The sequence below is a fragment of the Panthera tigris genome, chromosome B3 (genome assembly GCF_018350195.1).
Source record: "Panthera tigris isolate Pti1 chromosome B3, P.tigris_Pti1_mat1.1, whole genome shotgun sequence".
Taxonomy (NCBI): domain Eukaryota; kingdom Metazoa; phylum Chordata; class Mammalia; order Carnivora; family Felidae; genus Panthera; species Panthera tigris.
In genome coordinates this window covers 11,183,771-11,205,282 of record NC_056665.1, presented here as the reverse complement: position 1 = coordinate 11,205,282, position 21,512 = coordinate 11,183,771, and the positions used below count along the sequence as shown (strand labels likewise).

General features: G+C 48.2%; 1 protein-coding gene across 2 annotated transcripts in view; it reads right to left on the bottom strand.

Annotated features, from left to right (window-relative positions):
* SLCO3A1 (solute carrier organic anion transporter family member 3A1) overlaps positions 1-21,512 on the bottom strand; it is a 311,916-nt gene that overhangs the window by 28,283 nt on the left and 262,121 nt on the right. For both annotated transcript variants that reach the window (XM_042988125.1, XM_042988124.1), the window contains exons 6-9: positions 20,553-20,751; positions 18,151-18,289; positions 4,703-4,878; positions 382-446 (exon numbers count right to left, since the gene is read on the bottom strand). In XM_042988125.1, coding sequence (XP_042844059.1) covers positions 382-446; positions 4,703-4,878; positions 18,151-18,289; positions 20,553-20,751 — 579 coding nt within the window. The remainder of the gene's footprint in view (positions 1-381; positions 447-4,702; positions 4,879-18,150; positions 18,290-20,552; positions 20,752-21,512) is intronic.

Genomic DNA, 21,512 nt, shown 5'->3' with positions numbered 1-21,512 from the left:
GAAGACTTCTCTGTCCTAGCCGGCAGCCCATAATCGAAGCATTTCACAAGCTGCTCGGGGGGTTGCTCAACGAGGGAGCCACATTATACCATCAAATGGTTTTCTCTTTGGTGCCATCACTTTCCCTCCTTATGCTGGTGAGAATCCAGGGTGGCACCAAGACAGGGATTATATAAATGAAAACTCTGTGGTATCCAGAGACTGCATAGGTCTAAACGCAGAGCAAAATTTACAGACTTAAGGTTTCTCTTGTTTATTAATAATTATACTTCATAGAAGAAAGAAAAAGACAAGCTCAAGAAGTGGGACAAATTCACGCATATTTACTCACCTGGTCATAAGCATCCAATTCATTATTGAGGGAATAAAGAGCATACATACCCAACAAACGGAGGAGGAGGAACAGGACTCCCAGGGCGTAAGACTTGAGTTCAGGGCTGACTGTCCTACATGCAAAGAGATGAAGAGGAAAAAAAAGATCCTTATCACTCCTCTTCAATTAACAGACCCCAGAGTCATCTATTGCTGTCTATCAGAGCCATTCTCTAGAAATTAATGGGTTTTTTTGTTTTTTGGGTTTTGTTTTTTTTTTTTTTTTTGCTTTCTCTGCCTAAAGTCTGATAAATAACTGCACTAACAAGATAAGTTTAGGAAATTAACAGTGGGGTTTTTCTTTTTTTTTTTAAATAATAAGGCTAATCTTGTCATTGGGAGGAAGACACGCAAATGTGGTTCCTAAAGTCTTCATTTAAAGGCATTTTACTTTTGCCAGGACGGGCAAATATCTTAAGTTGATAGAATACACATATTGGGGAAGTATCAACTGGGAAGACCATTTCTCTGAACGTTTCTCAAACAGCCAGTGCTGTGAACACCCTTGTCCTTCTCAGGTCATTTTGTGATATCAACCAGATGATCCTGCCTTGACACCCCAGATGGGCCACTTGCAGAATAATCCATTCGACTACATCCAGTTTCAATACCCCTTGGTCATGGTTCTTTGTTCTGAATGGACTCAATCACCCTGGCTTTGGTTTATCCAGAATAGTCCCTTAGAATGACCCTCTCGCACATTTTCTAGCACACTCTCAGAGTGTAACATTTTCTGGGATGAGCGTTGACAGTAGACAGGGTTTAGAAATGATGACCAATTCTAGACAGAGGGGCCCTCATGGCTGATAACATCTCTTTCGTAATGCCTCTTACTCTTGAAACGAGTATTAATTCAATGCTTGTCCTCTCTGGGCCCAGGGACTCTTTTTATCTTGTCCATTGTGAGTGCAGTGATGATGTACTGAGTAACATATATGTGGATGGATCGGTGGGGTGAGCACATGTCTCCCACTCATGACCCAGACCGGCCCTATCTCTGGTGGGGTGGCGAGGGAACATGAAGAGAGAGGTATTTGACGGACTACATACACGTATCCTTCAGGTAATCTTGGACACCACAGGCAGAGAAACTTCATCTTATCCCATTCCCATTGGGAGTCCCTAGGGGAAATGGGGAGGTAAGCACAGTACTATGTCTCCTGGAAGGACCTGGTTAGGCCTAGAGCCAGTCCAGTGTGGCTGAGACTTTGTAAATACCAGGAGCACTTCAATATGGTTGAAAGACCAGGAAGGCTCATGCAATACAGGGAGGACCTAGGCAATCAATTCTGTAGGAAATAAATGTTAGAAACCAAGTTACATTGCAATAGGATATCTAAGTCCACTAGGATATCTAGTACCCAGGACTTAGTAGATAGATAGATTGACTGATAGATTGAGAGATCATTTATCTATTAATCTATTTTAGCTAGAATTAGATTCTAGCTAAATGACCCCAGGAATCATTCATCCAAACATCTAATGCCATCCATCCAATGACCTGGTTTGAGCCTCAGTGGGCATGTCTTTGGCTTGTTGGAGAGTGGACCAAAAGACACTGTCAAACTAAAATGAACAGAGATGTAGGTTTTACAATCTTGGACATATTTCTAAGATTTTCAGTGAAAGCTATAAATGTGTTACTCTTGGGGAAACACCCATTTCTTCTCAATTGTAAAGAGTGGGATACAGGCAAGTAGGTTAAGACTTTCATGGAGTGATGGGGAAACCACTCTGGCTGATTCAGCCAGATACGTGTACAATGTCAATGATGAGATCGATGTTTCTGGACAGAAACACAGCCAGCTCTCTTTAGAATGTGCATGTTACAAAATCCAAGTTCTTCGGAGCTATTATTGGCTCCACGGTTCTGGTTTTTGCATACCCACTTGAAGGTATTAAGTTGAAAGACACATAAATAAAAGCAAATTCTCCTTTTCAAGAAAACGTGCTGGCGTAATGAGCTAGAATATTTATCACTTGAAATCTGATTTCCTTTTAGCTATCATGTCACTAGGAATAAAATGAGCAAGGTGCTAAGATCTCTCTCTGTTCATATCCTGTTGAGGAACTTGTTCCCATGGGGGAATCTTCCTTCTCAGATCTACTTAGGAAGAAATGGAGAGTTCAGGTCTGAATGTTATGGAAAGTTCCGCGCAAGGCCAGGGATGGGATCTGAGGTCTACAACTTACTAGCTGTCGACCTCGAGAATACTGCTTGCTTAACCACTCCCCGGGCCGCCTCCTCTGTAAAAGGGGAATGGCAATAAGGATGTAAATGTAATTAAAACAGGAGCTCAGTGCTGGCTCTGAAGGGGGGTGCAGCGGGTGTTAGATTGTATCCTCACCTGTGGATGTTCTGAGAGCTGCTGTTACGTGGGCTACAGTGGGGCCGTCACTCTGGAATGGGGCAAGGGCTGGCATATACCTGGAAGGTGGCCTAGACTGTGCCCTTGTGCTGTCTGGAATACCTGTGATGGCCAAATGGACTGGGATAGTGACAGAATAAGGTGCTACCCTGGCCATCTCGACGGGGACGACGTGCGAGCCTGGGCCTCGCACAGAGCACAGGGTTATGTGATGGCCGAGGCCCAGCCTAGGTCACGTAGGCCATCTGTTGCTGATCTATTTAAAGGAATCAAATGTTTCCCGAAAATCCCCAAGAGCTGTTTCTCAAGCTGAGATTTCGAAGTGATTAAGATTTCAACTTTCTGTGTTTGGTCTGCCAGTCACAAACAGTGAGCTGGTTTTTGCACAGAAGTCATGGGGAGAGGAAACCAAGGGACTAGTCACTGCGAATGGCCGTGAAGGTCATTGTTCCTGAATCTTGGCACCTTTTGTGGGTGACCAACACAATACAACTTCACAGGGATTTCTAAATGAAAAGTCACCCATAACACAGCCATACCTAGGACCTGATGGGTTTTGTCTGTATCCATGCTTGACACAGTCAACCTCTGTATAGAATTTAAATGCAACAGTTCACTTCATAAGGACTTTTCACATTCTTAAGAATTTTTCATTATTCCCTTGAGCTATGGTACAGTACTGTAATTTAATTCATTATCCCAATTCAGGTTTTTCTGCTATTATAGCTAACATTGTAATAAAAATCTGCCTGCCCTGAGCTGTTTTTCTGGGAGGGAAGTATTTTCCTAAGTGTTGAAGGGTAGGGTTACCTCATAAAAAAATCTGAACATTTTTATGACTCCTGATTCACAATGCTATATTGCTTCTTTGAAAGGAGTGATAGGCTTTCCAATGCCACCAGCCATAGGTGATTTTACCCAGCCCAGTTTTGCCACAGCCTCGCAAGCACTGGGTGTGAATGTTGAAAATTGGTTTTTCAAGTTTACAAAGTGTAAAATGGCAATTTGCTATTGTTACCTTAATGCTTCTGCACATTAACACGGCTTTGCTAATGACCTTCTAGATGACATTAGGGCTTTGGAGAAATGCTCTTCCTCAGGAATTCAGAACAGAGATTAGGAAACGTGGTAGGCATGGGGAGAAGGGGAGCAAAGCTGGATACAGAAGCTGGGAATGTGCATTTGTACAGGTCAAGTTCAAGTAGTTCATTCTTGCTTGCTTCTAGCCCCTGGGAGTACCCTGGTCTGTGTAGATAGCTGCATCCCAGTAAGGTGGGTCTGTCTGTTTGGGGTCACTTCCTCTGGTTCGAGACAGACACTGGGGGCCGGAGCATCCCATTTCTAGGTTCCTCACCCAAATCTAGGTAACTTTGAAAATGAAGAAGTTACTCAGAATATGACTCCACGGTTCACCTTTGAGGCACCTCACTCACCGCCAGGACAGGTCCTGAGAGACCAGATTATGGGTGGTTTTGGACAAGTGTAGTCACTGCTGGCACATGCGTGGCCTCGGTGGGACCCACATCACTTCTAGGAGGCTGGCAGGATCAATGACATTGCTCCTGGGGCCGAACTCAGAAATGAGTCTGAGCGAAAATGTGCCCAAGGTCACGTGGCTAATCAGTGGATGAACAGGGGTTGAACTTGGGGGCTTGGCTAGTCCAAGGCCATTCTCCTTTTACTCCAACACTGCTGCTCTCTCTAAAAATCAATGTAGGACCACATTCAAAATCTCCTGCAGGATCTATTCTTGGGAGGATATGAAAGTATCATCTCCCTTGGGCCATGCTTTCCGGTCTCTATCAAGTGTAACTGATTCCTATCAACCTGGGGAAGCTGGCTTGTAAGACTCATGCCACACCCGAAGTTCGGACCTCCCAGAGAACTGCAGACAAGCACCAGATGGGGACGGGGAGGGCGAAAGGTGAGCCTGGCTCTCTAGTCCCTGGGTCTAAGCTTACCTGATAAGGATGATGACTGAGGGTGTCTGCGCCATTGCCCCGATCATACTGCAGACACACATCACACACAGGAAGGTGAGGAAGGCCTCTTGGCACCCGGGACTGGGGCATTTTCCGGGAACCACAGTTGTGTTCTCGGCCGGGACGGTCGTGAGGCACGCACAGCCGGTGAGATTCTGAAACGGAAGTATTCAGCCCTCTTAACTGGGGGTATCTCCAGTTTCCAAATCCAAAGCCATCCATCAGATGGAGCTGTCACAGCCTAATTATGCATTCTGTGGCATTCCATTAATTAGGCCTGAATAAACGAGTTAGCTTTTTAAGGAGGCTGCGAAACACATGCAAATAAAGGAGTATTTACGGGGAGAAGAGCCAATTCCCCATCTCCTGTGTATTTCATCTTCATGCTCAAGAATCCCTCGATAGGCTGTACCCTAGACAAACATGTTCCCACCCTCCCCACCGCCCCAAGTACTGTGGAAGAAACTGTGCCTCCACAATAGGATAAAACATTGCCAAATTAACGTTATAATTACTTGCCAATTTGTCCTCTTTTATGCAGTTATAATTACAATGAAGTGTATTAAAAGAAGTAAGTCAGGTAACCTGCATATTGTTGCTGGTTCAGTGCCCAGTGTGGCACTTGGAACAAAGGATGTGCGTTGTCAGCCACGAGGTTGCTGCTCCCGTGGTGGGGGGGCGGGGGGGGGGGGCAGGTTAATGGGAAAGTTCTCACGTGCCAGGGGAAGCAAAGAGGGCTAAGAGATGCCAGGAGCTTGGAGCAGATCGCGGGCAGCGGACGAAAGCCCAAACCAGACACATTTATTAATACATGATCCAAGGAGGAGGGGAAAAAAAAAAGGCGGCCACATTCCATTTGATCTTGCGGGTGGATTCTTGCCCAGCTGCCCCTGCTCCCCAGCGAGGTCCGGCCCCAGCTTCATCATCAGAGGAACTTCTGATGGCCAAGGGGAGGGGCAGGGGCTGGGAGAGGCAGTGCCACGCGAGCGCAGAGCCAATTAAGGTTCGATAATAATAGTGCAGAGGCCTTTAATGAATACAAAATGAAAACAATCATAAATGATTCATTGCTTTTCTTCTCAGCACTGCTCGGCTTTCAGAGCACACGCCAAGAAAAATCCTCCTGAGGGTCAAACAAATCCCCTTTGGCTTTCACGTTGCTCGTCCTTGTCCTCCTTCCTCTCCTCTCCTCTCCATTCTCCCTCTCGCCTCTTTTCTTTTCCCACAGAGCAGAGCACAGATAGGGGCTTGTCTTATCCCATCAAGTCACATGGGATGTTTTCAGGGATGTCCAAAAGCCCTTCTGTGCCACGCTCCCCGCCCCATCAGAGCCACCTGGCTGCATCCTGCCCAGGGGCGCTTACCCATGTGGGCAGACGTGGTGTGGGGCTGGATGCTTCTTCCTAAGCATCGTGCGAAGAGCAGGTGCCTCTGTGTAAGTGGCCAGGTTACAGCACCCCATGGTGTTTACTGTAATTCCCATGGGAGATGCTGAGATCTTGGCCCCCTGGCCCTTCCCACACACCTCTGCCCAAGGGGTCTTGCTAGCTCTTCTGTAAAACCTCCACCTCCTGGGAGGCCCCCCACTGGCTGAGCCAGCCCTGAGCCAGGGTTTTTCATGGGCCCCGAGGAGCCCCTGTATGAGGGCACACTCTATGCACCACTGAGGGACCTTCCCACACTCCTGGAGGAGGCCTCGTGGCTCCCGGGATAAAGGAAGACCATGTCTTATGCACGTTGTTCTGAGTGTTTCACGGTGCTGAGACAGAGCTGGTAACTCTTAGTAGGTGGTTTTAGAATGCCTAGGCGAATGAATCCTCATCTGCATTTATCAGGAGGCAGGGCTGCTCCCCAACGACAACCTAAATGTCACCTTTCTTCCAGCCCAGGAGAGGAAACTATACCCCCCTCTGCCCAGACCCCAACTGCACAGCCAAACTTCCCTAGCTGTTTACACCCACCACCTCCATCTCATTCCCGAAGCTCCCCCTCACTCCAGGGGGCTTCTGTCCCCACACGCGGGAACCGGATGGTGCTAAGATCTCCGGGGGCCTCCGTAACCCGACCCCACCGTCCACTTTTCTCTTACGGGGGGGCCCCCAAGAGCATGTGCCCGTGAACCACTCCCCTCCCTGGCTTCCATAGCCCATGACCGTCCCAGACCCACGTTTTATGTCCTGTCCCAAGGCTCCAAGCATGTCGCTATTTCCACACTAAATCCAGGAACAAATGCCCCAAGCTGGATTCTGCACTGTCAGCGTGGCACTCCTCCCCATCTACATCTGAGAACTACTTCTCTGGAATCCCCCTCCCTGCAGGGGTGACAGCTGGACGGGAGGGGGACACGGGTGAGATTTAGAAGGCAGAAGTGAAGCAGAGGCCACTACGCTCTGAAGGTCAGACATAAGGATGATACCCGCAGAGGTGCCCAGAAAGTGCCAGCTGGCCCTAGCATCCATATTTGCACCCGCCCTCTTTTCTATCTGCCCTGCTGACAGCACAGGTCTATGCCCACCTCTCCCGATTCGGCTGTCCACCTGCTGACATGGTCAGCACCCCTTTCGTCTCACAGAGCAGCCATACGAACACAGCTTCTTGGGATTTTCCCACAAGCCCCCCCTCTTACCCACATCAGCTGGTGCTTCTGGGGATGGCAAAGATCGGTCTTGTGATTCTTCAAGACTTTAATTCCTCAACTCCCCCACGTTCACATAAGCTCTATTTCCTACACTCAATTCTTTTATTTCCAAAATACCTGTGGGTGCTGCTTTCCTGACCAAACCCAGACAGATGTACATCCCCCCGCCCCCCCAACCTCCATTCCCTCTACATCTCTTGCCCGAGAAATGGTGTCTCTGGACAGCAGGTGGGAATTCTGGACCCTGCTCCTTACTGCCACGTCTGATGCGTCTTCCTCACGACTCTGAGGCTAATGAGGCCAGACATCATTGTAGTTTTGCTCCCTAATTTATCCTCAGCTCTAGAGAACAGGGCTTGGCTCATGACAGGGATTCATCAGCTGTTTATTGAATAAATGGATAGATCTCAAGGCCTACTCATTTCACCGTATCCTAAGTCCTTCTCAGACCCTCAAATCCTTCTGTCTCTGATCCCTGTCATAGCCTGAGAGAAAAGAGAGATTCAGATGTAGGGGGCTAAGAACCACATATACCCAAAGAATGCACACGTATAAATGAGGAACAGTCCCCTCCAGGATGGCTGTGGTCTTGCTTAGTCAACCACCCTAGGAACTGAGCTCTGACTCACATAGCCTCTTAGGACTATGACGTGAGTCCTGCAGCCGAGTGATCAGGGCCAGAACCTGGTGAATAAACCCTGTGACTGGAGAGCTTTGTTTAAGAAGTGATCTGTAATTGGGACCTATTACAGTAGGTCTAATCTAAGACTCAGTCTTAGATTTTTGCCCAATACCTAGATTAGGGCCCAACTGCATCATATTTAACATGATAGGAAAACTGCCTGGCTCCTCTCTGCTCTGAGAAAATCCCTTCCGAAATGGACCCACTCTGGATTAGGTCTGTGTTCCTGCTCTAATGGAAGGGGATAAAAATGAGACATCTTTATTTCAGACTATCTGACACAGGGATTGCACAGCTCTGTCTGGTCCGGGGAGGGGATGAGCGTGTCCCCTAAAGCCAATGTCCTGGGAATGGAGTGAGTGGGCAGCAGAGTTGAGCCAAGACAAGGGACAGAGGTGATGGCACACAAAGCCAGGGGAAGGGATGGGACGAGAACAGGCCAAGGGCAGCTGCAGTCCGACTGGACAGAAATGAAGCATTTGTAGGGTCATTAACACCACAAGAGCAGAAGTAAGAAATGCAACCAGGGCAGATGTCGTCTGGCAAGTGGCCAGGAGAGAAGCTGGAGATGGCTGGGTCCCTCCCAGAGGCTGTCGGCAAATCTGTATTTATTTATTCAGACTTAGTTGAGAAGAGCCGTGGAAGAGGCTGGGGAGGAGGTAAGCCAGAGGGTCGGAGCAGGGACATGGATGGGACTCCTTTCTGGGCAGAGGACTCAGTCCAACACAATGACAGCATCTGGAAATGCTGGGGGGTCCCACGGTCTTGGGGGGGGGGTGGGGGGGACAGGCACCTGGGACATTCCTACAACCCTTCCAAGAGGGAAATCTAAGGGAACATGCTGGGCCTGTGGTCACACGGCAAGAGAGAGTGTCACATCCTTCATTTGGGCTTAGGTGACACAAGAGAGATGGACCTGCATGTCGTGCTAAAGGGGCTGTGGGGACTCTGGCCACAGAGGCAGCTATGTGCGAAGAAACGTCCACCCAGAGTCCACGTGTGGTGGGAGGAACCACAGATGAGGACACAAGGTTTCGCCTTCCCCAGGGTGCCTAACTGTAAGAGACGACTTTCCTCCTGGGGGGCTTTCAGACTGCCATCCCAAATAGAAAGGAAGCGGGGGGAACAGCCCTTCTTCTGCTGATATTAACCGGGCATCCACGTGGGAACCCCTAAACTTGCAAAAGTTCTGAGGAGCAGGAAGCTCGAAAATACAGAGATAACCTGGATGTGACAGAACGATTCACTTTACTAAGGAGATGACAGAGACTAGGATCCTAATTCTCACCCTGTCTGTATATAACAGTTCCATCTGGCCAGTCCTAAAAGCAGATGGATCTCAGAAGCCACCTGTAGACAGTCATGGCCTGAATCAAGTGCTGTCCCTGGCAGTCCCCAATATATTTCACTGTTGCCAAAGTGCACTAGGCTCTGGGAGATTGGTGCATCATTCCTGACCTGGAAAACGTCCAACTTTCCACTTCTGTTTCAAGGGAACGTCTTCCCGGCTCACCAACCTAGGGGAAGGAGTTACATTCTCTGTCTGGCGCCACATATTGGGGCGGGAGGTGGGAGCAGGACCTGGCTTTCTTGGAAATAAGTGCATCCTGACATAGCATGTTGATAACCAGACGACCACTGTGCTCGCACAGGAGGCCAGGCAAAGCTTTGGAACCAGCGGTGACCCAGAGGACAGAAGGGGACTCGCTTGTAAATTCTATAAGAACTTATCCTACAGACAGATGGGCTAGCGCACAACATGACGTAAGTACAATGTGAGCCACAACACTGTTTGCAAGACCCAAAGTTATGCAGCGATCTGAACACCCATCACAGGGGCTGGTTAAACAGGTTCCTACGGATCCAGGCAAGGAAAGACCACGTAGCCGTAAGAAAGAAAAAAAAAAAAAAAAAAGATACAAGAGTGTTCTTCCCGTATGGATATGGAAAGAACACCAATATAAATTATTAACCATAAAAAACCCACAAACAACGAGGTATGGAATCAGAAAGACCTTGGATATGCGTTAAAATCCAGAAGGAGACACAAGAAACTAATCATAGTAATTACCTACTTGGCAGAGCAGTGGGTTGGAAAATAGGTGAACAGGAGACAGAGTGCAAAGGAGAGATACCACTCCCTCTTTTTTATATTTTTTGACTTCTGAACAATACAAATACATCATCTATCAAAAAAAATGAAGAACTCCAGAGCATTAGAAAATAAAGAAGAAATCAATGAAGAGTAGTCACTGAAAATAGGACTCCTATTCCACATTCAGTCATTAATTTAGACTGAGAAATGTTTCCATTCACATATAATGATGGGGATAAATAATTGCAATAAAGCTGGAGACCATGAAAATAGAAAAATTACTCTTTAGAATCTCGGATTAATTTTCTATTGACGAAGGAAATCAGAAGCATGCTATTTTTGATGGCTCCTATTATAAGGAAAAAAAAAAAAAAGACTTATCTGAAATGTTTCGAAAATACCAGCAAATGAAGTTGTTTGTGTTTGCTTCTTGGATCAATTAATTGCACAAATAAAACTGATTTCTAGGTTGAAAGATGACTTTTGCGAGGGGACAGGTATGGGGGTGATGAAGTGATTTATACTGAGAGCCTGCTGTGAAACGTGGAAAGGTAGAGAGTTACTCCCCCAAATTCTGGAATATTCTTTCTGGTTTTCTTTCTGTAATGTATTCAGTTATGAGGCAGAAATGGCCATTTCTATTAAAACTCGGGCTCCAGTCCTGTGCTTTAAAGGAGAGTTTGTCACAGAGAATGCTAGGACGCACAGTGCTCTGTCCCGCTTCTGTCTGTGAGACCTCTGATCCCTTGTCATCACATCCTGATAAGGGGACGGCAGAGGGCTGCCATACCACCACGAAACACTGGGACCTTTTCCTTCCAGTGACAACGCGCTCCTGTGCGTCCTAGACACTTAACAGTTCCTTTCATGATTCGACGAAGTTCCTCAGACACCCTCCTGTCGTTTATTACTGTCCTTTGGTAGCTTGGACTCTCTTCACCTCATTGGCCCAACCCAAGCTGGCATTTTTAGGTAACGGCCTCAACGCTCATCACAACGTGCAGGACAACCCACGTGCCTAGAGGCAAAGGGGATATTGAAAAACTGCAAGAAGAAATAGACTCTCTTGTTCCCTTTCAGGGTCACTGGCTGAAGGATAATGGCCAGGGAGAAAAATTCTCAGATGAAAGCAAGACCTCCGTCCGCCTTTCGCTCCCATCACTGGTAACACAGGAGCCAGAGCACATCCGGGCAGAGCCTTAATTATCTCCTGCAGAAAGGGGAGGAAAGGGCTGGTCTTCGGGGAGCAGCGAGGCCCACGCTTTGCTCCAGCCACCTCGGGAAGGAAGCGTGGGCAGGACACAGAAGGGGAAGGATGTGGCTGCTGCTAGGAGTGAGCATCACGTCCCTGTGTCTCTCCCTCTTGTTCTCTCCCCTGCAAACGGGATCTGTCCCCATATCGCAGAGTCTAGGCCTTCCCATCAGCCCCGCACTCACACACAGTCCATGCTGGAATATCCTTCCGGGCCTCTCCACCACCTGATACCCACTCCTCCTACACGAGAAGCCTCCCCTGCCGCTATTCCTCCTCTGGGGGGAAAACATCTGCACCCCTCCCTCGCAGCTCCACCCGCCCTGAAGCAATCCCTGCGTGAGCGGGTTTACACTCTGGGTTTCCTGATCTCTCCATGTGTCTGTGTCTTCCTCTTATGGGCACGTAACCACCCATCCTTTACTGTCAGGTTATCATCTTTTCATAAAAAAAAAAAAGTTTTGTTTCCTTATTGAAAAAAGGATACGTGCTCATTTTGGATCATTTAGGAGTTTGCAGAAAATGTGAAGGAAACATGAAAATTAATGCTTCAGTCTCTAGCCAGAGGTAATGTGCTATGAGCAGCTGGGTGTACATCTTCTGTATAGATCTTTCCACGTAAAGATATACAAGTGTTTAGATTTTTTTCTTTTCTTTACTAAAAGGGATCATAATCGGGTATATTGTTTTATAATATGCTCGTTTCGCTTAATAGGTTAGCTGTCGCTCGTGGGTGTTCCTTTGTACAGAATTCTATCTGTACGTTGTATCTCAGCTCACAGTAAACATGAGCTCCTACCTTTCTAGCTCTGTATTGCTTTTCTTTTTTTTTTAATTTAAAATTGTTTATTTTTTTTAATGTTTAATTATATTAGAGAGACAGAGTGTCAGCAGGGGGAGGGGCAGAGAGAGAGACACGTAGAATCCGAAGCAGGCTCCAGGCTCCGAGCTGTCAGCACAGAACCCAACGTGGGGCTTGAACCCACGAACCATGAGATCATGACCTGAGCCGAGTTGGATGCTTAACCAACTGAGCCACCCAAGTGCCCCTAAAATTTTTTTAAATATTTTTGAGAGAGGGAGAGAGACAGACAGACAGACATGGAGAGGGAGGGAGGGAGGGAGGGAGAGGATGAACAGGGGTGGGGCTGAGAGAGAGGGAGACACAGAATCTGAAGCAGGTTCCAGACTGTCAGCACAGAGGCTGATGTAGAACTTGAACCCATGAACCACAGATCATGACCTGAGCCAAAGTTGGATGCTTAACCGACTGAGCCACCCAGGTGCCCCTATCTATTTAAGTAGTTTCTATACCCAACGTGGGGGCTCGAAATCCCAACCCCGAGATCAAAAGTTACAGGCCTTTCCACTGAGCCTGCCAGGTGCCCCCCAGTTCTCTATTTCTAGTGCCTAGTCCAGGCCCTGAGATACAGTAGGGGTTCAGGTGGCCATGCCCTAGCTGGGCTTTATTTCAGAACAGTCACATCTTCTGACAAGCCATCGCCTGAACGAGTACACACTTTTAAATCAGTTCTGGCAAACGGGGCCAGGCTCTATGAGAGGGCTTGCAAACTCCACACCTTTGAGGGCAAGACAGGAAACAGGTAAGAAAACTGGCACAGGTGTAAGGGGTAGCCAGTGGTGGGGACTACGGCTAAGAGGAGATCAAATGCCTTGTTTGTGGGTTTGACCATTTCTCAGCTCCAGCCCGTCGCTGCCCTGCGAGGGCGCCAGGGCCAAGTCAGCTCTCGTCCAACTTTTACAGAGAGGCCAGGAACCCAGATCTGTGTAGGAAATGCGCAGGCCATTTAAACCTTGCTTCAGGACACAGTAAGCACATCCGTAGGGCAGAGAGGGTGTATAAGCAATCGGTTCGTTTCTTCTGCACTTCGCAGACACAGCACCTCCAGTCTCCAGTTCAGTTTCCTGAGTGCCTGACCACACAAAGGTGAGAAGGGAAAGGACGTCGAAGGCTGGATGTTCAGCGTCAGCTCGGACACTGTTTCTCGAAAGATAAAAACTTAGGAACCCATCCCTTCTCCTGGAGTAGTGGTTCTCAACTGTGGGGGATCCTGCCCCCAACCACAACCTGTAGAAGTATCTGGAGACATTGGCGGTTTCACAAATGGGCGGGCATTGCCAGTGGCATCTGGTGGGTAGAGCTCAGAGATGCTGCTGAAGACAGACACAGCCCCAAATGTCAGCAATGCCAAGCTGGAGATGCTCTGTAGGGGGCACAGTGGTTCTCAACCTCTGTTACATTCCAGAAACATTTCGTGTGGGGCGGGGGAGGGTGCTTTCAAAAGATACAGATACCTGGGTCCTATCCCACAGTAAGGAAATCAGACTTTCTAAGGATGAGGCTCAGGCCTCATAGTTTAAAAGCTCTCAAGTAATCCTAATAGGCAGGCAGGGCTGAGATCCACAACGGTCAACAACAAACTGCCTGCGTGCATCCGTAATGGGTCTCCCGCCCTTCCCCTCCCCTCCACCCTTCCACAGAACTGGCTCCAGGCTCTTCTCAAATAGGTGCTCGACACATATCCATTGCCTGAATGGGGGGGGGGGGGTTGTCTGAATGGGGGGGGGGCATAGATTAGTCATCTCTCATTAGTCGCCTACAAACTGCTGTGCTGGACCTGTATTGACTTCCAACGTTCTACTGGTGGCTGATACAAGCCTTTTTGTTTGTTTGTTTTAGTCGATTATTCAGTACATCAAAAGGATACAACTTCCAGCAGTCAGCAGCATACCAACACACTTTCTGTTGGAATAATTACTTCTGAGAGTGAAAGGTACAGGAACAATCTGGGCAATATATCCATGCCAAAGGAAGCTTACAAAATTAACTCGCAATCTTTTTTATCACCCCTCCCAGTCGTATGCAAGGAGACAAATTAGAAATTGTGCAGTCAATGCGATCCTGGAAACCTTCATTGCTGTCACTCAAGGAGATAGGCAATAAGAAAATAAAATACAAAACCCAAGCCAGGGCGTCAAGGAAAGTCTAACATCAGCAAACCACTAATGCCAACCAGATTTCCCTATAATCAGAATTATGTGACTGGTGACGTATTCACATTTAATAGAGTTATGGGAAATTTTCACAGGTTCTGATGGAAGTTATAAGTGGGTGAGACATGAACAAGGACTGGAGCTTTAGTGTTAAAATCTGCATTGGCCAACCTACTGGCCTGCCAAATGCTATTCAAGGAAGTAGTATTCTCACCCATGGCTTCCTGGGGACAGCACGGGGCCTCCAGCCAGGTGTTCAGGAAGCCTGGGGCCTTTATCCAGAGCCATGGCTGGCACTGGAAATGCAAGGGTCCACAAGAAAACCCCAACCCCATTGCTGGACACTGGAGCCCAGTGAGGGAGATGCGGAGTCAATAAGCTGTTCTTGGGGACTGGGGAGGGAGGGTCTGACCTTGCAGGACAGAGCAGGTGCCGGAGGACTCTGCAGGACGAGGTTCTAATGCAGCCCTGGAAGAAGTAATAAGTGGGGAGGAGGCTTCTCAGCTGCAGAAAAAGAACTACTGTGCATCTGAAGGGCTTAAGGGAAGACTCTCCTTGAGAAAAGGAGCAGCATGTGCAAAGGCCCGGAGGTATAAAAGGAGCAGCGTGTGCAAAGGCCCGGAGGTATAAAAGGAGCACCGTGTGCAAAGTCCCGGAGGTATAAAAGGAGCAGCATGTGCAAAGGCCCGGAGGTATAAAAGGAGCAGCACGTGACAAGACCTGGAGGTAAGGGAGAGCTGGGTGTGTCAGAGGAACCCCATGAAGTTCAACATAATAAGTCGTTCTTCAACAGGTGGGAGAAGTGGGGAGGTTGAGGCTGCAGAGGCAGCAGGGCCAGCCTGTGAAGGCAATGTCCTGACTATGGAGCGCATGAGTGAAGTCCTTTCAAGGAAGAAGAAGGTAAGCATCCTCAAGAGGTCAGTCACAGAGTCAGAGGAAGACACTGGGTTTGGGGTCAGACCAATCCACATTCCAGCGCCACCACCACCATGCTCTGCACGAGCCGGGGCAAGTGACTAGTTTGTCATCAGGAGTGAAAATAACACCTCCCTCCCCAGGTTGCCGGGAGGATCGACGGGAAAACGCACACAGGGCCGGGGGTGCAGGGGTAAGAATGGCTGCGCTCACACCTGGAAAGCTAGAGGACTCCAGCAGACGGTGAAGGAATAATAAGGAAAAAGGGAAATTGGGAAGACGGATGAGGAAGGCTTCAGCTTGCGGAAGAGCTTTTTTGAGAGCTTGGAGGCCAAGAATTGGGAACGAAGGAGGGAGCGAATGTACCAGGAATATAATCCACCATTTGGCATTTCCCCAAAATACTGCAGCAGAGATTTAGAAGATTGAAATTGCTTTCTGCTCATTTTTGGATGGTGGCCTGAGATTTCTTTGGCTCCAGGCCAAGCCGTCCCGGACCATGAGTGACATGTGGAAGGCCTGTTGCCTGGCCCACGCAGGCTCTTGAAAAAGTTTGCTGCTGTTGCGACCTCTACAGTTAGGGTTGTTTTTAAGGCTAGGTCGTCACAAGGGCCCCTTTCCGGGATAGGCGTGACCTCATCGACCTGTTGACAGCCAGGACGTCCTGAGATCTGCCTCCATGGAGGAGAAATGTGACTCCCACCGGGTCCTGGGGCCCGGGGCTACCTCAATCTCTCACTTGTAATCGCGGGAGGAGAACCTCTCTGATTTGCCTGCACCCCAGCAGATGATAGGAGGCCTTAGGAGGCCTCCAGCAATGTGAGGAAAAGGCAGGTGTCTGGAGAAGGAACAGTATATCCAGAGGGAATCAGAGAAGCTCACTATCCAATAACTGCATTCCACACATTCCTGTTTCAGCAGCTGCAAAGACTCACTGGCCCGCGAGGCTCTTATTCAGGAAGACTCGTACATGCAAGATCAAGGGATATGCAATTTTTAAGACAATTTTTTTTTTTTTTTGGCTGTCAGAGAATGCTGTGGAATAGAGAGACCTGTTTGGTCTCAGGATACCAGCCTATACTGAGTCAATTTAATTCCTAAAGCAGGACAAGAACCAAAACTGATTTATATAACTTTTTGGCTGTTAAGATGTTAATAAAATTGTTGTCATGAAAAAGAATAGCTTATACTTTTATTTTAACCATTCACAAGGCCCCATCCCATTCTAAAATTCGTTTCCAGTCACATAAAGAAATTGCTTTATCATCTAATTAAAAAAAAAAAATCAGTTTCTCTCCACCACCACCACCACCATCCCCCCACCATCGGGATTTATTTTCTCAATAGAAAAATGTTAATAACTGGCCAGGAATCTAAATGTTAAAAGCAAAGAAAAATGAAATCTTTGGAGATGAAAATAAGTGATCGATTTCTCTTCCTTCAGAGAAATTGCTGCCTCTAAAAGATACAGAATGTGAGCAGGACAAGAAACAAATAATTCCAACTCTGAATTCCTCTAAAGCAGTCACCTAGCCTTTTTCTTATCTTTCTCTTCACCTATGCATTCCTTAACATTTACAGAGCACTCCTGGATGACAGCCCTCACTCAGGAAACTCACAGATCACAGCAGACGACAAATACGCTTAGCAGATCACTGCAGTGAAATGAGAGAGAAGCCTTCAGGAGAGACAGATCAGAGAACCACAGAGGCAAGAACATCAAAGCTAAAGAAGAGAAGGGATGTTTTCACAGAGAAGGGGGAATTTGAGTAGGGTACCGACAGTTGAGTAGGAGTTGTCCAAATGGGGAGAGAAGTGTGAAAAGGCATACACGTTGTGTGGGGGAAGCTGAATACCACAAACTAAAAGGAAATAGAGCTAGAGAGAATGGCTGAGAACAGACTTGCGCTGAAGGCACATACAAAGCCAGTTCAGTGCCTAGATCTTATCTCATAGGTGACAGGGTAGCATTAGACAGGGTCCTCTGCAGTGTTGCAGACATCATTTCGGCTGCAGTGTAGAAGATGGGCCAGAAGGGGGCCACCCTGAGCTGTGGGGACAGTTGGGCAACTGCCACACTGGTCCAAGGGAGAGACCAGGAGGGCTGGCACCAGGGCAGTGGTGATGTGGATGCAGAAGACAGGCAGGTGTATAAGCATGACTTGGTGACCAGTCATCAGGTTTTCAACCTTGAAAACCTTAGCATCAGGTTTTCAAGCAGAGAACATGGAAAACGGCAGGCTGATAGCCAATTGGAAAATTCATACTGACAAGGGGGGAAAACAAAAAACAGTTTAGTGTGGGGCGGGGGATGGGTAAAAGTGGGAGGGACCTAGTTGAGAATAATAAGGCAAAGGAAACAGAAAAGGAAGAGGTTGAATTAGTGTCAGACAGTCTCAGGTTTAGAAGAAGACTTCTCTGATAAATGGTATTCTAGCCTTCCTTTACATACTTCTGTTGATGGGGAGCTCATTACCGGTAGAGTCAGGCTATTCCACTGACATCCTTTGTGTCTTGAACCATAATCTTTTTCTCTGGCTCCATATGTACAGCTTCCTTTGAATTTTTTTCTTTTTAACTTTTGGTTGCTCCGTGACACTTTCTGGAAACCTACTTGATTTAGCAGGAAGGCCTGAAAGACCCGGCAGTCTACCCACTCTGCTGAGGATCCTCCACTGGACTGCGGTAGAGTCGGAAACAGTCACAGGGCAGGAACACAAAGTATAGAACACATGTGGTGGCCCACTGCTGACCTTGACCGTGGGTTTTAAACTACTCTGTCTGCCCGCGTCCCCTGCCCCATCCCCTCCGGTTAGAAAATCACCAATACCGTGCTGTTGCAGCCAGCGAAGCAGGCAGACAGGTAGGTGATGCCATCTGCCCCACACACGGGAGTGAAGGAATCGGTTTGGCATTCACAGTTTTTATTGCAGGGTGAGTAGGGGTCCAGGGCCACGCCAGGCGCTGAGCTGGAAAAGAACCGAAAGATGGAATCCATCAAAGGAAGGTCAATTTCGATTGGATCGCTCCGCCCTCTGCTGTGATGAGTCACCTGACACCCCTGCCGTCTCCTCCTCGGATCTCCCCCTCCCCGTCCCACAAGGACCGGCCTGGCGCCTCTGCTGAGAGACGCCGCGCACGCGCAGAAGCAACGGTGCCAGGCTGCGCGCTTCCTCTGCCCGGAGGCGGAAGAAGCCTCTTCTCATCATTTGCACCAACGTGCCCTCTGGGCTCAGCTCCGGGCCACCTCCTCCAGGATGCTGCTCATGATTGCTGCAGCTCAGCCCGTTCCTCCTTCCCTGACCCAGCAACTCCTCCTGGCAGAGCTGAACACAGACTTCTCCCTTCCTCGGGGCAGGCCTGGTCTCTGTTTTGTCCCTCCCCAGCAGGCAGTAGGCCTCACGATGCTTAACACCACCTCAGCTAGACTGGCTTCCATAACTATCGTCTGTGTGATTCAACTTCCTGAGAAAAAGAACACGAGTTATTTTAAATTTCCTTTTGTACCATTAAAGGCACAATTACCCAGAGCCTGCAAACTGCAAAGAGGAAAAGGGCGGAGTGGGCGTTGTGAGCTCCGAAAGAGAGGCAGGCTCTCCTTCCAGCCCCGTTATTTTCAGCTGAGCCTCCCAGGGTTCAAGAACGCTTCATAGTAATGACAATGACGGTGATATCTGACAATTTATGTGGCAGGCACTATTCACGGTACTGCACGGATTATATTTCACTTATTCTCTGTGTAACCCCATGGGGTTGATAAGAGAGAAACTGAGGCACAACCAGGCTGAGTCGCCTGCCCAAACATACCCACCTTGTACATGGGAAAGGGGGAGGGGGTTCTGGAGCTCTACCAATCTGGGGAGAGTTAGCAGTTGGACTGTAGTCCCTGAGCCTTTTTTTTTTTCTTTTTTTAATGAAGAAGAACTTCATTATCGTAAGACCCTATGCTTTGAACCGCTACAAGTTTACTACTTGAGAGCTGGCACAGTTTAAGGCTGGCAGTCGTTCTCTCCAAAAGCTGTTATTCATGGTATGCACAAACCAGAAGGTGCCACATTTGGGAGGGGGAGGAACCGGGGCTGGGGTGGGGGCAGAAGTGGCCACGGTGGTGGAAAAGGGGACGGAGGGGCACACAAATGCGTGGACTATGCATGAATATACAGACAGCTGCCTTCACCTGTGTTCCCACATTCAGCCTGCTTGACCCTGCGGGTGCCTATACCTTCTAGATACAGGACTATAGGAGAAAGCCTGATGGCCTGCTTGGAGGAGGAGGAACTGGTATCCTGCAGGCCAACTCTGCTGCACCCTTGGTGCTCCAGGCTGATCCCCAAGCAGCTTCCAAGTCTCACACAGAAAGGGGGACAGCTGTGGATGCTGGACTCTTCCTAATTCCCTCTGGGGCAATTCTAGTTGGACTCTAGGTCAAAGCCTTGGGATAATAACTAGAAAAAAAAGTGTCCCATAAGAACTAACTTCCTTCACTTCTCCCTCTTTTATTCCCCACCTCCTTTGCCCTCCCATACTTATCAATACCTACTGTGGATGAGACCCTATAATTACTATGGGAGCCTAATGATAGCTCCTGATAATTTCAGGAATGGTTGTAATCTATTCTGTCTTTCCTTTTAGGCTGAAATTTTTAAAGTTTTTATTTATTTATTTATTTATTTATTTATTTATTTACTTATCTATCTATCTATCTATCTATCTATCTATCTATCTATCTATCGAGCAAGTGGGGAAGGGGTAGAGAAAGAGGGAGAGAGAGAAATCTCAAGCAGGCCCTGCGCTGATAACACAAAGCCTGACAAGGTACTCGAACCCACGAACAGTGAGATCATGACATGAGCCAAAATGAAGACTTGGATGCTTAACTGACTGAGCCACCCAGGAGCCCCTAAGATGAATTTTAAAATAAAATTTCTCTGTGTTATCTTTAATTATTCCTAAGGTCAAATGCTAAAAATGGTAACAGGAGTACTGTGGGGAGTGAATGTAGGACGATTTCCCCCCGTGTGTTCCCGGCCGTCTCGGGAGACAGCTGTTGAGTGGAATGGCCTTGCACCCTCTACCCATGAGGTCCACGTTGATTCTCCGGCACTGGGAGGAAGATACAGAGGCATCATCGAACCCTCCATTCATGGTCACCAGAGACAAAGCTGGCTCTGTTACCCTACCATGGCATCCCCTGGGCAGGCAGGGGCGGAAACAGACATTTGTGGGACTTACGTGTTTCCATAGGGAACAGTAACCCCAGCCACAGGGCCCGTGTCACAGCCCAGGAAGAGGAAGGAAACGTAGCAAGCTGTGGACACCAGGTTGACGAGCATGGCCATCCGAATGGCCCCGAGGGCGGAAAGACTGAGCTTCTTCACCAGGAGACCACCCAAGAAGATCCCCAGACAGGCACATGGGATTGCAGTCATCCCTGGAGAAAAACAGAGGAGCAGAAACTGTTAGCAGGGAAACCGGGACCAGTCAATACAACAGATGAGTGCCAGGCTGGGGGCTGAACCCTGTCCAACCTGAATTCCCAGGGATACCACGACTGCACCCCTTTCTCCATGCTGCCCTCCACCCCCAGGTTTCCACAAAGGGCCTTATTTCTGGCCTCAGGGAGCTCACAGAAAACTGGGGGAGACACACATGTACACACTCTGTTATTAGGGGTCCAAATACCTACACCTATCATGCTAAGTGAGGTACCCTCATGGGAAAGACACGGCTGGCACGGGCACAGCCAAGAGACAAAGACAGACAGACTTGGAACACATGTTTCAGGGATGTAAAGATCACGGAGCACTAATGTGCTCTCTGTGCATTTTGAGATGACGTGGGAAAAGGGGACTCAAGATCATTTGGGGGTTTTCTCTCTTTTTCTCATTAGTCAAGGAGGGCTTCATGGAAAGGCCTGGCAGTGTGTAAACAAAGGTCCTAGGACTCACTGGCCCATGCAGGTGGCCTTTTAACCAGCTCCCAGACCTCTCCGGAAGTAGCATCAATCAAATCGTTTTGTTAATTCTTGGTGAGTAATTGGCATAAAATTTCCCCCCTCTCTTATAAACAGAGCTATCTGCAAGGCAACAGGACCATAAACCTGTTATTTCTGATTCTCAGAGGCTCATGGAATTTTAGAAGGGCCGAAGGGTCCTAGAGTTCCAATCTCCTGTTTGGTCTTTGCTTTGTTCT